This window comes from Platalea leucorodia (assembly GCF_965183815.1).
Source record: "Platalea leucorodia genome assembly, chromosome: 4".
Taxonomy (NCBI): domain Eukaryota; kingdom Metazoa; phylum Chordata; class Aves; order Pelecaniformes; family Threskiornithidae; genus Platalea; species Platalea leucorodia.
Window position 1 is genome coordinate 49800656 of NC_138826.1, and position 15529 is coordinate 49816184.

General features: G+C 36.7%; 1 protein-coding gene across 1 annotated transcript in view; it reads left to right on the forward strand.

Moving 5' to 3' along the window:
- The window catches only part of SMC1B (structural maintenance of chromosomes 1B), a gene marked incomplete at both ends in the record, with an annotated part of 41010 nt that overhangs the window by 23360 nt on the left and 2121 nt on the right, over positions 1–15529 (forward strand). Inside the window, 9 exons of the mRNA XM_082310179.1 lie at positions 1426–1532; positions 3216–3357; positions 5396–5541; positions 6793–6946; positions 8392–8490; positions 9374–9530; positions 10279–10433; positions 12981–13132; positions 13381–13450. Coding sequence (XP_082166305.1) covers positions 1426–1532; positions 3216–3357; positions 5396–5541; positions 6793–6946; positions 8392–8490; positions 9374–9530; positions 10279–10433; positions 12981–13132; positions 13381–13450 — 1182 coding nt within the window. The remainder of the gene's footprint in view (positions 1–1425; positions 1533–3215; positions 3358–5395; positions 5542–6792; positions 6947–8391; positions 8491–9373; positions 9531–10278; positions 10434–12980; positions 13133–13380; positions 13451–15529) is intronic.

A 15529-nucleotide genomic window follows, 5' to 3' on the forward strand; every position in this document is an offset into this window, starting at 1 on the left:
TAGGTCTCCCAGCTGTTTTTTCTGTAGACTGTTCTGCCATCTCATACCTCATTTTCCTTATCATTTTCCAATCTTCAGATGGTCCCCAGAACAGTTCATACAGACAGCTTACAAATTCAAAAGCATGGTTATCATGAAGAGACTGAAGGCATTCAGTGAGGTGAATAGCAGTAAAGCTTAATCTGGTACCACGAGGGGTTTCATATTGTGTTCTACTATAGTAGACAATAATGCTGGCCTCTGTGAAATAAGCACCTCATCTGTACTTCTGTCTGGAAGCTGCCTTGTTCCTACTCTTGCCAAACAAAGGAATCTGGTACAAACTATGGAAAAGTGGTGCTGCAGCTTTATCTGGAAAATTGACAGCCCTGCACCTAGATGTCTCTGTAAATGTAGATTCTTAGAGAAAGAGAGATTCCTCAGCGCTGTCTGGAGTTACTTGAGGTGTATCGTATGTGTGTAACTTAGTTCCTGGCCTCTGACCCATTCTCATCAGTCTTTCTTGGATTAATCTATGACTGGAATTCTGCATGTAAAAAGAAGTCAAAACTGCTGCATGTTCTCTCTCTTGCTTGTGGTGCAAGCATGAGGGAGTGCAGATGTGTGTCATTGATGATTAGGCTATAAGAATCCCAGATCCAGGAAACTTTCCTGAAGAATAGTGTTACTTGAATAGTATAACTTGATTTGATGTAGTATTTGATATCTGGTTAAACAAGCCTGCGTGCCAAAACAATATAAACAATACTGGGTTTTGATCTGTAAAATTTTCTTAAAATTTTGTTCAGTCCATTGGGTTTCCTTTTAAATGCTGTAGGCTGTTGCTATTTCTTTGTTCAGTCCTGCCATATGCACTATACCTATTTGCCTGCTTAAATTTTTCATTAAAATTTTAGGACTGTTTTTGGCTTTTGTTAGTATATACTGTATAATTAGGAAATGAGAGATTCTGTAGCATGTTTTTGCTGTGGCTTTGCTATAAATGGAACATAGCAATTAATATTTATGGATCACTTGAAAGGATTAAAATGAAGAACGAGCTACACCAAGATATCCGGTGTATCTGATTAGTGTCTTGTGTACCATTCAGCTTTCTCTTCTTCAGTTGACTGAGAACCACAGACAAAACCAGGAAAGTTGGTTACATGGTGATGACTTAAATTGTCTTTGGAATGACCAGGTGCTGTCAGTAAGAGCTTAGATAAGAGTTACCTTTTGCAGACCATATGCCTTGTATCTGGCATTTGTACTGTAAGTGTTATTTGAAAATGTCAAGTACAGATTACTTCTCAGTAGTTCAGTTTGCTGTTTCTTAAAGTACCTTGAAAATCCAGCATGTAGCATGAAGTGATCATCTAAATGTTTTACTTCTGTGAGTGCCAAAATAGTATAAACATTTTTTGTTCCATTTCTCTTCATTCAAAGGCTGAAGATGCTGTTTTCAAGGAATTCTGTGAAGAAATTGGTATAGAAAATATTCGTGTGTATGAACAAGAACATGTGAGACAACAAGAGGAGATTGATAAGAGAAGGTGGTATTTGTAATTGAAATGTAAAAAAGTGGTTTGTATTAAATTGGGCACAATGATAAATGAGTAACTCCATCACAGGAAATACCACAAAAACCTAGAAGACTGTAAAATGTTATGTTATTGCAAAGGTTAGTTAGCAGTTGCACTGCTATGGTTTGGGTTTATGGGACAGTTGTAGCAAAATGTCACTGACTATAAACTTGAAAGGTAAAATTTACTATTTTGGTAGCACTAGTGTAGAAAAAGCAAAGAATATTTTTCTAAAATCCACATTGAAAAATGGCTGTATCACAAATTGAGGATGACGTGGAGGCTCACTTATGTATCAAAGATCTTAACGGAGAACTGGGTGTAAGATGTGGTGATTTGGTATAGGAACATACTATTAAGGAAAACAGGATCTTAATTTTCTCACAGGCAACCTCAACTGGTATTCCCCTCAAACAGGCACATGTCACAGGACGACAAATTTATATTTAAAGAATGTGTACGTTAAAATGAACTGTCTGCTTGTACTACAGGCGTTTTCAGGCATTTCCTGACATGATTTACAGAAAATACACCTTTTTCTACATGACTAGTGTAATGGCTAGCACTGAACTCCGCTTGCTTTTCAGCTGTCTCTTCAGCTGCTAAGAGACTCTCTGACTGGTTTTCAGAAACTGGTCCAAATATATGTTTTTGGCTAGGGCTGCAGTGAGGTAGTAGTGCAGTGCATTCAGTTGCAGTTAAAGCACCTGTTGGCTGAAGTGATTTGATCATTTGTTTATGTTTGCAAGAACTGAAGTCTAGTGAAGTGTAAGAAGTTAGTAATAGAACAGTGAAAAGAGGAGCTTTTTCCATGACTGTGCTACACTGCACATACAGCCTTGGCCTTGCTTGTGCCTTAACTTGCCATCATTCGTCGTGTAAGCCTGTGCGATGGTGTCTTCTTGCCCAGGTCTAAAGAGCCTGTAGCTGGTGTCGTGCCAACCCTCTTGCCTGAACAACAGGTGCAGCACTAGTAGTAAATCATTTGGGAAGCTCAAAGCTCAGAGGCAGACAGTAACAGCTGAGAGGAGACCTTTCTGTAAACAGCCGTTTAGTTTTACTTCAGTCCTTTCTCACAGCAGCATGTGAAGAAGTTTCTGCCATTGTACCCCTATAAACAAATACAGATCTCAATTCAGAGATGGTAAGCAAGGCTGAATATGGCTTAAAAAGCTCTGGTCTCATGCTTCTTAATTGCCGTCTCCCACCTGAGATAGGTTCCTTCTAATATTCAGATAAACATACATGCCAGCTGACTAGGAGGCTTGTGGAGGCTGAGCAAAGAGCACAGGCATTGGATAAACACACAGCATCAGTGTAGCTTTTGCCCAGCTCGTAACTGCATCGTTTACAGGTATATCATTCATATTGAGATACTCGAACTTCTAGTGTTACTTTCCATAATGAATGTGGCCATACTGTATATTGTATTTTTTTAACTATTATTACTGTATTTTTGTAACTTCCAGTATATCCATAGGATGTGGTGTAGTGGAATTGATGATCCAAATGTATGCAAATTTTTATGTTCACGTAGAGATATTAAAATGCTATCTAAATAGTCAAAGTGAAAATGTATCTCGTAATAATAACAAAATCATGGTTACTAGCCTGTTTTGTAAGTGTTGGTTTGAAATACTGTACTTTGACTAGACTGGAGTTTGAAAATCAGAAGACAAGACTAAACATTCAGCTAGAATATAATCGTGATCATCTACAAAAATTAACAAATGCAGTCAGCAAGTTGAGGGAGACCATTCATAAAGATGAAGCTGAGATTACTGGGCTACAGAAGGTAACTGTAAAATCTATATATCTATATATCTCTACATATATCTCTGGGACTGAGAGGAGAGAATGCATTGAATTACAGTTTTGAATAAACGTAGTTGATGCTTTTGAGTAATTCTTTGAGGGCTTAGTTCAGTGCTGACTTGTAAATGTTAAAAAAAAATGCAGTTGCATATTGTCATTTTAACCTTGGAATAACCTGCCATATTAGGGTACTTATTAAAAATAAGCTTACTAAAAATTAAAGTTGGGTTTACTGTATGTACAGTGTTATATTGTGTTTAGTTTCTATGACAAGGCAGCATATGACTACAGATAAAAATAGTAGCATGTGGCTGAGATTCTTTAGAAGATTTTATGAGTAATAGTAAACAACTCTGGTGCTTGGCATCTTTAAGGTGCTTCACAGCCACTAAGAGACTTAAAATAACTCTATGAAAACTAATTCAGATTTTTAGTTGAAGTAATGTGTACGGATTCCTCTTTCATAGTGTTTTTCATTCGCAAGTAATTTTTTGTTGTGTTAACGTTGCTTGTTAAATAAACTATGCTTGTGGTGCACTGGAAAGTGAAGGAGAAAAGATGAGTAATAGTGCTTTGAATAAAAAACAAGTGAAATGTGAAACTGCCCCAAAGAGGGCAAAAAACCCCCACATGCATCATTTGAACTCTATATTTTAACATTAGAAGGCACATATTTCTGATACTGAGGAAAAACTATAGACCCTTACTCACTCATGCACAAAACCACGTCTGACTTCATGCCTGTGTGCATAATTCTTCTGAAATATGACTTTGAGCAAATTCAGGTATTTTTGTCCTGGAGCAAAATTTTTTGTATAAAATTCTGAAGGTACTTTGTTCGGATACTGCAACAGCAGTAAGTCTCGATTAGGTTGCCATAATACTAGTTTCTTAAAGAACGTGTCTTCATGCATGTAGTGTTAGGTTTTTATTCTAGCACCTAATTTCTAGCAATTTAGCAGTGGTATGGGTTACATAAGGGAAGACTCTTCTTGAGTACCTCCACAGATTCTTTATTCTCTGCGGATTTCCTCAGGATTTATCTTTAATGAACAGTACTTTTTAAAGGATTTCAGTTTACCTTAGTGTTATCCCAAAAGCAGGGTCGTTCACCCGGTGTGCGGATGCCAATTAACACCCAGAGCAGAGGTATTTTATTTCATGTCTGCGCAGAGATGGGTGCTAGGTGGTAAATCCACAAAGCTATCACACCTTCGTACAAAACAGCGCATTTATCCTGCTACATGATTAGTATAAGCCCACCTAATTTTACACTTACTGGTTAGTGATTAGCATTTCATACACTATTGGTTTACTATATTAAAATTAGCCTCACTTGCTATGTAAATTCGCATGCACGCACCTTTCAGGTGGGGGGGGGACAAGTCTTCGGTCCTGAATGGAGTCGTTGGTCATCAACTCCCCTTGCCACATTTACCTTTCACCCAGTTACTGCAGTTTTATCACTTTATGTTTTTCTGGCCACCATCCAGTCTTTGGTGCCAAGATGTTCCCTTTTATCAGTCTGGTAGCTCTTCTTCAAGGGTACAGTCATTAGTTTTCCACGGTTCATTAATTAAACAAATAGTCTTATATTTTTTTAGCTCCCTCCCAAATTCCTTTCCCAGAACACAGGTGGTTCGTAGTTTTGCTCAGTGGAAAATTTTCACTTTCTGCAGGATATCATTGGGTGTTGCTAAATATGTTGTAGATGTACAGCAGATGGGATCCTTCTTGCAGGGCTAAGAGACTAACTGAGGGAAAGGGAGTGGCCTACAGCTTACAAGGCATCCTAAGATCCCTGCCTTGTTTGATGGCTCTGTAGTTTAGTCCGGTACAGTCACAAAACGTCTGGATCTTCCTATGTCTAAGACAGGCTGTTTTCCCAGTGCCTTTCAGATTTTGTGCTGTAACATATTTGAATGTATTGTAACAGGTTTAAACTTTAACTCTTTATAATAAAGGTTCCATGTCAAGATTTTTGGTGAAACTTAAAAAATATTAATATTTCTATGCAGGAGGAGGAAAAGCTTCTAAAAAAGGTGAATGAAATTGTGGAGGAGCAGCAACATCTTAAGGCTAGATTAAGTGCTCATAAATCTGAGGTTATAAAAACCCAAAATGAAGTTGAAGAGTTCAGAAAGACGTTGTTAACTCTTAATAGGTAATTACTAATTGTACTATTGGGAAAACTATTCATGTGACAATATTTAGAAGAGTTTTAGTGATCAGATGTTTGAATTTCTCTTGTTCTGTTTTCTTGTGAAAGATTCATTAGACATGGTAATTTGCATTTACAGTATGCATTAGTTTAAAAGTGTTTTTAATTCAGTATATGGTTCCCACAAGTAATGTGAACAAGATTATTTCATGAGAGCCATCCTGTCAACCATATAGAATAACATTATCTTATTAGCTACCTAGTGTTAGGTCTCATTGTGATTTCTGATAAATATGTAGTGACTTCTGATAAGTCTGTATTAGCTTATGACTTGATTGGGGGGGCATATTAAGTTTGCTGGTAGTTTCATATTTTTGTTTGAGTTGTACAGTTGGTTCAATTAATGAGAATTTTTTTTTTCCTGATTTCAGTGTTTTTATTTTCTCCAGGCTTTTCAAGTGTTGGATACCTTAAACGAATATTAATTTTAGGTCACTATTTTGTCCTTACTGCTCTTTTAAATCAACTGCTCTCGGGACAGTTTGTACTTCAGTTTTCTTATGCTTGCTTATTATTGATGTGTTTAATGTCTGTTAATCGGGAGTCTTCTTTATGTTTAAAAAACCTGACATGTTGGCACAGTATGGCTAGGTAAACTTCTGGAGTTTTATATAAACTCATAGATTGTATGCCTAGTAATTCATTTTATAGCGTGTAATTTTAACAGTATAAAGCTGTTATGTCTCTGCCTTATTTAGCAACTTGATGCTATCAAAGGAATTTGTTGCAAAGAGTCAAGGTGTATATCAAGTAGAGTAATAATAGAAGATACTTGATTGTATTTTGAAAGGATCAAATCTCCATACATGTTCAGCAGAGCTGAACAGAACAGAGTTTAGTTGTAGTTAGAAAAGGTGGATATTTGAACCTGCTATAGTGTGAGCTTGGCAATATACTGGAAACTATGCCCGTGCTACTAGCGTTTACCTTGCGATAGAGTTAAGAGTTAATACAGAGTAGCAGTGTTAGCTTGTGTTCTAGAACAGCATGTGATTCCCAGCACCCTGTTGAGTAATTTGGGAGAACGAAGGGGATGGAAGAAGTGAAGTACCATTTTCCTTTATGTTTGATGGGGATTATAGAGGAAAAAGCCCTCTTTGTGCCTGGTAACTGTTTTTCATGCTGTATGGCCGTGGATGTTATTGGCCGCGATGCTTCTGCTCTTCAGTTGTTTTGTGCCTTTTGTGTATGTAGGGAAGCTACAAAATTACAAAAGGAAGCTACAGCAATAGAAACCTCTCTGGAAGAGAAAAGATTAAGACGACATAATATGCTTCTCGAATGCAAGGTGCAGGACTTGAAAATAAAGCTTCTGTCTGGATCACTGGATGACATCAGTGAAGTAGAGGTACTTAAAATGTTTACAGACAATGGATATCAGGGAGGAGCAATTATTCAATTAGTCTTGAATTTAAAGATATTGATCTTTTCCTTACAGGACTGTTTGTCTTACATAGTAATGTTATAATAAATATATTGATTTCATGCGATCGGGCCTCCTCCATTCAAGAGAAGGATTTTTGTTTATTTTTATAGACAGAAATATTGTTTGTAGGTATTTTTGCATGTGCTTGAAATGTATTCCTGTGAAATACATAAAATCACTGTGCAACAAGAGAATTGGTATGAAGGAGTAATCTAGATATACATATGTAAGAGTACACACACAGGTCAATTCAGAAATGTAAATAAATATGGCATGTCCATGGATTGAGATAATATTTGGTTAATCATCCATAATACAAATGCTGTCTAAAATTATCCTTTTGTCTTTGGTAGATGTAGATATTCACAGAAATCAGGGATAGACTAAAACAGAGAAGTACTCCTGCAATCAGAGGATTGACCCTCATTATTTTTCTCACTCTTCCCTCTTTTTCCAGCATATTTTTTGTAAGGAGAAATTAAACTTTCTCCACTGTTACAAAAGAAAAGAGCTATGGGTTTTGAAGGACTTGTTACAAGTCTGTGAACTTGGAAGGAGTTTTGTTGAACCCATTCCTTAGAAAAGTACTTTTGCTGGAGGATAGGTAGGAATGAGTGGGTCACAAGACAAAATGAAGGCAGTGAGGTGGGCAGTCATTGGAAGGAAAGGACATGAACTGCTGATCATCAGAGAATGTAGGCAGCTCGGCTCTCACTGTTTATGAATAAGGAAGAGATGAAACCAAGGAGGTGGGCAGTAGGAATAACAACTTTGATTCCCAGTTAATATCGCTAAGAAGACCAATAAGATTTGGTTCTGAGAAAGAATCTTGGTGGGAAAGGGACTGATAACGACATGCGGCACATGCTTCATTCAAGGGAAAGTAGCTGTTTGAAATCCAGGCTTACAGTGTCCAGAAGATACTCTGCTTATGCCGTACAGAATTGAAGCTACTCATTTCTTCTGAGGCCAGCTGAGTAGAAGAAACGCCGTGACTTAACACACTTCAGAGCCTTTCCTTTAAAGCGGATTGAATTATCATGGAAACGTAAATCTTTCCAATCAGGAGATTTACAGTATGCACGTTGTTCTAAATACATTACAAATAAATTACCGCTGCTTTCATCTTAGCTTCAAACTGAAATTAGCAGATGTTTTCATCTTCATTTAAAAGGTGCGGTTTTTAATTAGACTCAGAAGATCTTAACTGACCGTTAATTCCATTTTGGCTAGGGGAGGAGCTATGGAATAAGTTTTACCTTGTACCATGTTACCATTGTCTCCTCATTTTATAGCTTTTTTAATGTATTAACAGTTTAAAAGTTAACTGTCATATTTCTGAACTGGAATGTCCTTCATACTTACAGCTAGGAACTGAAACAGAAGGCACTCAGACTACATCAGGTATCTATGAAAGGGAAGAGGCAATTCAGATAGACTACAGCAGCCTAGCAGAAGACCTGAAGGTAATCTTTTTTGTTTGAAATTATTAGAGATTGAGTTTTTTATTTTTATTTAAAATATTTTGTTGAAATTATTTATTCTTCACCCTAGTCTTTAAATGAAACTTAATAGAAACACTGTTCAGCTTAAGTGCATGTGTGTGTGTGTTTTGGTTTTACAATCATATGTAGCACTAATGTATGGAATTTCTGGATAGGTCAGTTTCCCATATAACTAAATTTAATTTAAAGCTTACCTAAACCATAAAAATAGAATGGAGAAATAGTAAATATAACTGTTTTTTCCTTTAAGTTCCAACACTATAGGTTGTGACTGAAAACTAGAAAAAATGGTTGGCTGCCAGGGGAGTTGTACGACCTTCTCTCTGTAGTATTTTCAGAGACTGAGACTTACCATACTTCCCTCTGTAACAGTCCATTAGGTCATGTTTTCTCAGCAGTTTTTTGTAATTTTTTTTTCCCATTTTAATCATAAGGAAAATAATTAAATGTCAGAGGCTAGGTACAGAGCAAGGGATGAATCTGTCATCACTGGAAGTTGTCTCGAAGAATTCATCAAGAACCTGTCTTCAAAGGTTTTCTTAACAAATCAAGTAGTGAAGCCAGCTGCTTCTCCTCCTGGGTTGTATTTTAACTCAGACTTGTATGCTGAAGGGAATTTGTTGTCTGTTTTTAAAGGTCTTGTGGAACAATGCTTAGGACCTCGTAAATTTATTCTGAGCACTAAGGCTCCGAGCGGAGTTTTTTGTTTTGTTGCGTTTCCAGTTAAAGCTATCAGATGAGTGGGGTGCTTCTTCCAGAAACCATGAGTGCTTGCCATATATGTTGAAATGTCTTGGCCTAAAAGCAAATTTTATTGATGTAGTATTTTTATTTTTTTCCTTAGGACCTAGAGTCTGATAAGGATATAGAGGATCATCTGAGCCAGATGCAGCAGGAAATAAAATCTAAAGAGAGTACTTTAATGAAGACAGCTGCTCCAAACCTGAGAGCAGTAGAGAAATTACAGATAGCTCGGGACAAGTTCCAAGAATCAATAGATGGTAACACTGAGTCTGTCATATTAATCTCTTTTGTGACTGTGAGAGTTTTCACACTAATTGAAATTTCCTCATTCTGGGGTTGGTCCTGCTGGCTTTGCTTCTTTCAGATATTAAGGTATTTTTTGTGCTCAAGTGTTTATCCTCAGTTGTCTTTTTAATTCTATGTAAACAATTTATTAACATATACTTTACTCTGCAGTAGTTTATTAAAATACAGTTTGAAGATTGAAAAGATACTTTGCTGTCCAAATGGCATCATAAAATATTTTTACTTATTTCCTAAACATTACTGACTTTAATCATGAAATCCTTTAAATTTTTCTTAAATAATGGAAGGAACATATATATGTTATCCAGAACTCAGACATGAGCATTACTCCGAAATTATTGGTTATCCTCAAAGAGCACTGCAGACATTAACATATTAAGAAAACCAAGGACAAGTAAATGCTAGTGCTGCTTACGGCTACCCAGCTTACAGAAGGAACTGGGAGAAGAATTTTGTTCATTGCTCCAAGCGAATGTGGCATAGAGCAGATTGAATACATCCCAACTTTTCAGTTTTTCGGTCCTCCATTTGAAATCTGGAAGGAAACTCGTACTATTGGTATGCACCTTGTATGTGCATTAGAACCTTTTTCTGCAATAAATACTTTCCTTGATGCTTGTTATGGTACACAATATATATTTGTTCTGTGTTTTTGCTTAGAGGCTTATTATGGAGTAATTTCAGTAATTTTTTTCATAGCTTTTGAGACCAGCAGAAAGGAGGCCAGAACATGCAAGCAAGAATTTGAACAGGTGAAAAAAAGGAGATACGAGCTTTTTAGCCGGTGCTTTGAGCATGCCTCCATAGCTATTGATCAGATCTACAAGAAACTTTGCAGAAACAGTAGTGCTCAGGTGTGTCATGTTCTTCGGTACTTGGCTTAAAAGGCCTACTTGGTGCTTCGTTATCTAGAATGAGAGAACTTAGTAGCACTTTTATTTTCCAAAGACAGTTTCAGTTCTGAAGAAGAAAATTACACAAATAATAAAAGACTTCAGAATTTTAGGGTCGGAGGAGGAATAGGTAATATGCCAAAGCATGCTTGACATTAGACAGAGAAATGCAATCTAAAGTGTTAACAAATTTGGGAACTGTTCAGTGGGGGTTAGTTTCACTCATTGTATTTAGCAGACTTGTAAATTATGACACAAATGTGAAATATATTCGAGTGCTTCATTTAAAAGTAACATTGATTTACAGATCCAGTGATACCAATAATAAGTAACTAAAAACACTTAATCATTAGTATAGATAAAACTAAAATTCATAAATCACTATTTCAGTGCTAGTGTTTTGTATGAGATTTTGAAGCTCCTTATACCCTACTTTAAGTATTTATAAAAGACAGACTTAGTAAGTTTGCAACTTTTAAGAAACCTGTAGAAAAAACATGTCACAATTGTATTAATCTTTGCTGGTGTTCCAGTATTAATGCCAAAAGTAAAGAGGAAACTCCCAAATGCTTTGGTTACGTCAAATTCTGTAGATGGTTAAATGTTTAAAGGGCTCAGGCTTGAACTCTTCTCTGTCTTAAACTCAGATTTTGTGTTTTCCCTTGGAGTCAGATATTCAGTGAACACCTTAAATATCTTTAAATATATCCTTTCTGCTTCTAGGTTGGACAGGATAATAAAGCATTTCTTTCTTCATGATTACTGGGCACGTACCTTCTGCCCTAGACTAAACATGAAGCAGGTCTTGGCTTTGCATCACTCACACATACAGTATTTTCTAGATGCATTGCCAAAAATACTTAGCTGCTTTCTTTCTGAGGTCTGCGATGCTGTGCCTTGATTTGAGCCATAGTGGTAACCTGGTCAAGAGATTATCCTGTGATTAGCTGGGAAGCTAAAACTGCCTGCTAGATACTAACAAAGCAGCTGAAGGAAGCTGGTCTAATGGCATTGGAAGAGAAATGATTGCTCTGTGTGTGGTGATTGCTCTGGCTAGCTAAGGAAGGGGTTGGCTCTGAGTTTTGCAGTCAGAGGAGGTGGCCTAGGTTGCAGCTTAAGCAGATGCTTTTTAAGCAACCTTAACAATTTTTAACAGGAACATTTCTTAAAATTAATATTTCTTAATTTTATTATATTAATAGCATTCATTAATAATGCTTTACTATCCAGTCCAAAAAAGAGAAGCTTTAATAGATTGAGTTAGTTTAACTTCCAGAGATTCTGGACTCAGAACATTCGTGCACTGAATATATTGCTCAGTAAAATTTACTTCATCAGCACATAGTGTGTTAGAAGGACTTTAAAAGAAACTACTGCCTAAGAAATTGTACATACACAGATCGCTGCTGGGTTCGCCATCAGTTCTCTTCCATTCTTCTTCTGTGGAGAGAAATGTTGTTCCTTTTATACCTTGATAAGCAAGGAATATATGCTAGTAAGCTACAAGGTGAGTTTTGCTAACAGTGTCCATACATCTGAAAACTTCCTCTTGTGTAGATACATGCAGTGGCGTAGAACTGGGAGTTGCATTGCAAGATATTTGACATGTTTACAGCCTGAAGAGTATTGTAATAACGAAGACACGCATTCTCTCAGCAGAGAAAAAGAGGAAAATAAGCATACCTCCAACAAAACAAAGATACTACAAGCACTATATCGTACTTCCAGGACTACTTACCACCGAAATCATTTCAAATCAAAATACGTGTAGTGTTGTGTTTTGGTTTGGTTTTCTTCCACTGTATCTGTGATCCGAGAGGAGCCATTTTAGATGAGTGTCAACTATGGAAATTTTTCTTCTATCTGTATCCACTTGTGCAGAGGGGAAGAGTCTGTATTTTTTTATTGTCTCTTCTATTTAATGGGAAAAATAAGCCATGTAGCAATTAGCTTATCCATCATACTTTTTAATGGTTTGGTAAAATGGCCGTTCTTTTAAAATAATACTTTTAAATTTTGGACCTGGGAACCAGGATACAAAGTATAGAGGAAGCCTACCTATATTAAAATCTTTCTCCATCTCAAAGCTAGATTTTGTAAAACTAACCTTTCACAAAAAAGTGTAATTTTAAAAGTATATTTACTTCCAGACAAAAAAGAAAACTGCTTTTGAAGTCTAAAATATTAATAATTAAAAAAAAAATTAAAGCAATTACATAAAAGGTGATAAAATCAAGTTTATTTAGTAGTTGAAACTTTGTAAATAACAAACATTTGGAGCTGTTTCCAAAATGGTTTAGTTAATTAGCCTCCTGGCTCATTAACAAAGGCATATTCACTGGGAAACTGTCTAGTGCTGCTCTTCAGTATAGATGAACAGGTGTTTCCTACAAATGAAGCTAACTTACCAGTTTCAACACTAGCTCAGTCAGTATTTAAACCTAAAAAATATCCATCTTAATAATTTTATAAATGTCACTCCTAATAATGAAATGCATGCGTTTCCAGGCATTCCTTAGTCCTGAAAATCCTGAGGAGCCTTATCTGGAAGGCATTGGCTTTAACTGCGTGGCTCCGGGAAAACGCTTTATGCCAATGGACTGTTTGTCAGGAGGTGAAAAATCTGTGGCAGCTCTGGCTCTTGTGTTCGCTATACACAGGTAAAAGAAATGTTATGGTATTATCCAAGTATGTGGCTGAGTAAGTGGCAGGAAGATAGACAATGTTACACTTACAAACATGTTAAAAAAATCTGCTAATAGAGTATTCAAACATGACTAAAGTCCTTATTCTTTACCTGTCATTACTTCTTATAAAAATCTTATGATAGAGTAAGTGAATCTCTAAAGTAATTAGAATGTTTAACATTTTTGCATCTAAATGGAAGATACTGTCTTGTCTTCCACAGTTTTCGGCCAGCACCTTTTTTTATTTTAGATGAGATAGATGCTGCCCTGGATAACACAAACATTGATAAAGTAAGTTGGTCCCTTTCACCTTATCCTTTTATTGACAATATAATGATATCTTTTGTAGAAGGATGGCGACTTTTCATTACAGGTTATTGGGATAAAGAGATGGATTACACTGTCTTAACCTGTTTTAAAATATATCGGGTTTAGGACTGAAATAATGCTTGTATGAGATGTTAGACTAGGGCTACGTTTAAATTCATAAATCTAAGTCTGTTTTAATCAGTCCCCAAACTGTGAAGTTGAGAAAAATAGGTCAGGAGTGTGAAGGTACACCGCATGACCACGTGTGGTACAATCTGACATGAAGGTCACTTGTGAATTGGTGGTTGGGTTGGGTTGGTTGGAATTTTTAAGGCCTTTGAGTTCCCTTACTTCTAAGAAGCAGAAAGGAGTGTATCTGCATGTTGAAAATCAAGTCATTCTATCACTGCAGTATTTATTTTATATAATTGGCCTACTAAATATTTTTACATTAACACCAGTTAAGGGCTATTACTCCCATTGTTTTAGTCACATGAATTCTTGCTTGATTAAAATAGCTTCCTGTCTTCCTCTCAATTTCTCTTTCCCTTTTTGCTAATAACTATTAACTGTAACAAAAACTTATGATAGAATACAAACAGTAAAGATTGCCAACTGTAGATGTCAGCCTCTGGGAGGAGACTCAATACAAGGAGATTGTATGTAGGAGAGGAATCAAAAAGATCTCCACATGTGCCTGGATTTTATTCTATGGAAACATTCCTTTCCACGTAAAGTAAGATCAAGCTATAGTTTTTTCTTTTTTTTTCTTTTTTTTTTTCCCCCTTTCCTAATGGAGTTAACTGTGATGTGCCAAGTACGCCGGAGTTTGCTTGGAGGGTGCCTCTATAGTAGACAGCTGGGGAAGCTCCACCACTTGTGCCTGCCAGACAATTCATTCTCGGAGATTACTGACTCCATGTAGCATTGTGAGAAGTGTTTTCCTGAACCGAGTTCCTTAAACATTCCTTGGGATACAAGTCTGTGAGGGATACCCATCATCCACTACTTCCGAGCAGATGATGTGCCCAGAGTTTGTTTTAACTTGGTCCAGTGTGTTTCAGCAACACCAGATGAGACGTAATGAGACTGTACGGAAAATAGCTAAGCAAGCTTTAGGGTTTGGCTCTCAATGACATGATTAGAAACAAGGTTACACATCAAGTGCTCACAAAACACCTCTGTGAGCTAAGCTTTTTAACAGGATACTTTTCTAGTTGTTATTCTTTCACTCAGGACCACCATGAGTTGACGTAACAGTTGAAGATCATGGATTCTAGTTCTGGATGTTATTCTTAATTCTGGAGTTAAATATATCGTGGCTGATGACTTAAGAGTTATGCAGGCTGCCTGCAAGGTTTCCTTTACTGTCTGTCTTGCCTGCTATTATACTACTTAATGCTAAATTTCACATTTTTGCCTTTCATCAAAGCTGCAGTTTATTAGGTGATGAGTACTTCCTAGCCCTGCAGACTTCTGAGGTGGTCTTTTGGATGCAAACGTAAAATTCTCCATGGTTCTGTCTGGAGCTGGGCAGGGGTCCCAGATCACGCCTAACAAAATTGCAGTCATTACCTGGATGACTTCAGTTTATGCCACATAAGTTCCTGTTGCAGTTATAGAGGCACCAGTCATCAGTTACGCACACGTTCCTTGAAGTTCATGATTTCTAGTATGTTATCAGCTTTCCATAGAGACTACAAATGATGCATTAGCACAGCTGATGAGAGGCACAGTAGTGAGGCACTTTGCTGCAGTTTGCCTGAGTAGGCTCATTCTGACACCTCTGGCAGAAGAGATGTCTACTTTATACCTAAGAATATGCTACTCACCATTCTTCTTCAGGACACTATAAACAAAGAAAAGCTGATTTTTCTTTTATGCAACTGGGTTTCTCAATTCAGACATATTTCAAACCTGGTTTGCTTTTCTTCAGATAAAAATCACATTTGTAGCCCACAAAATATGGTCATATTAACAGTCATTAGCCAAATGGTTCCTAGGCTTATAACCTCCAATGGGTAGTATTTTTACAGTTTGAAAGTGTCATATTTCGTTTGA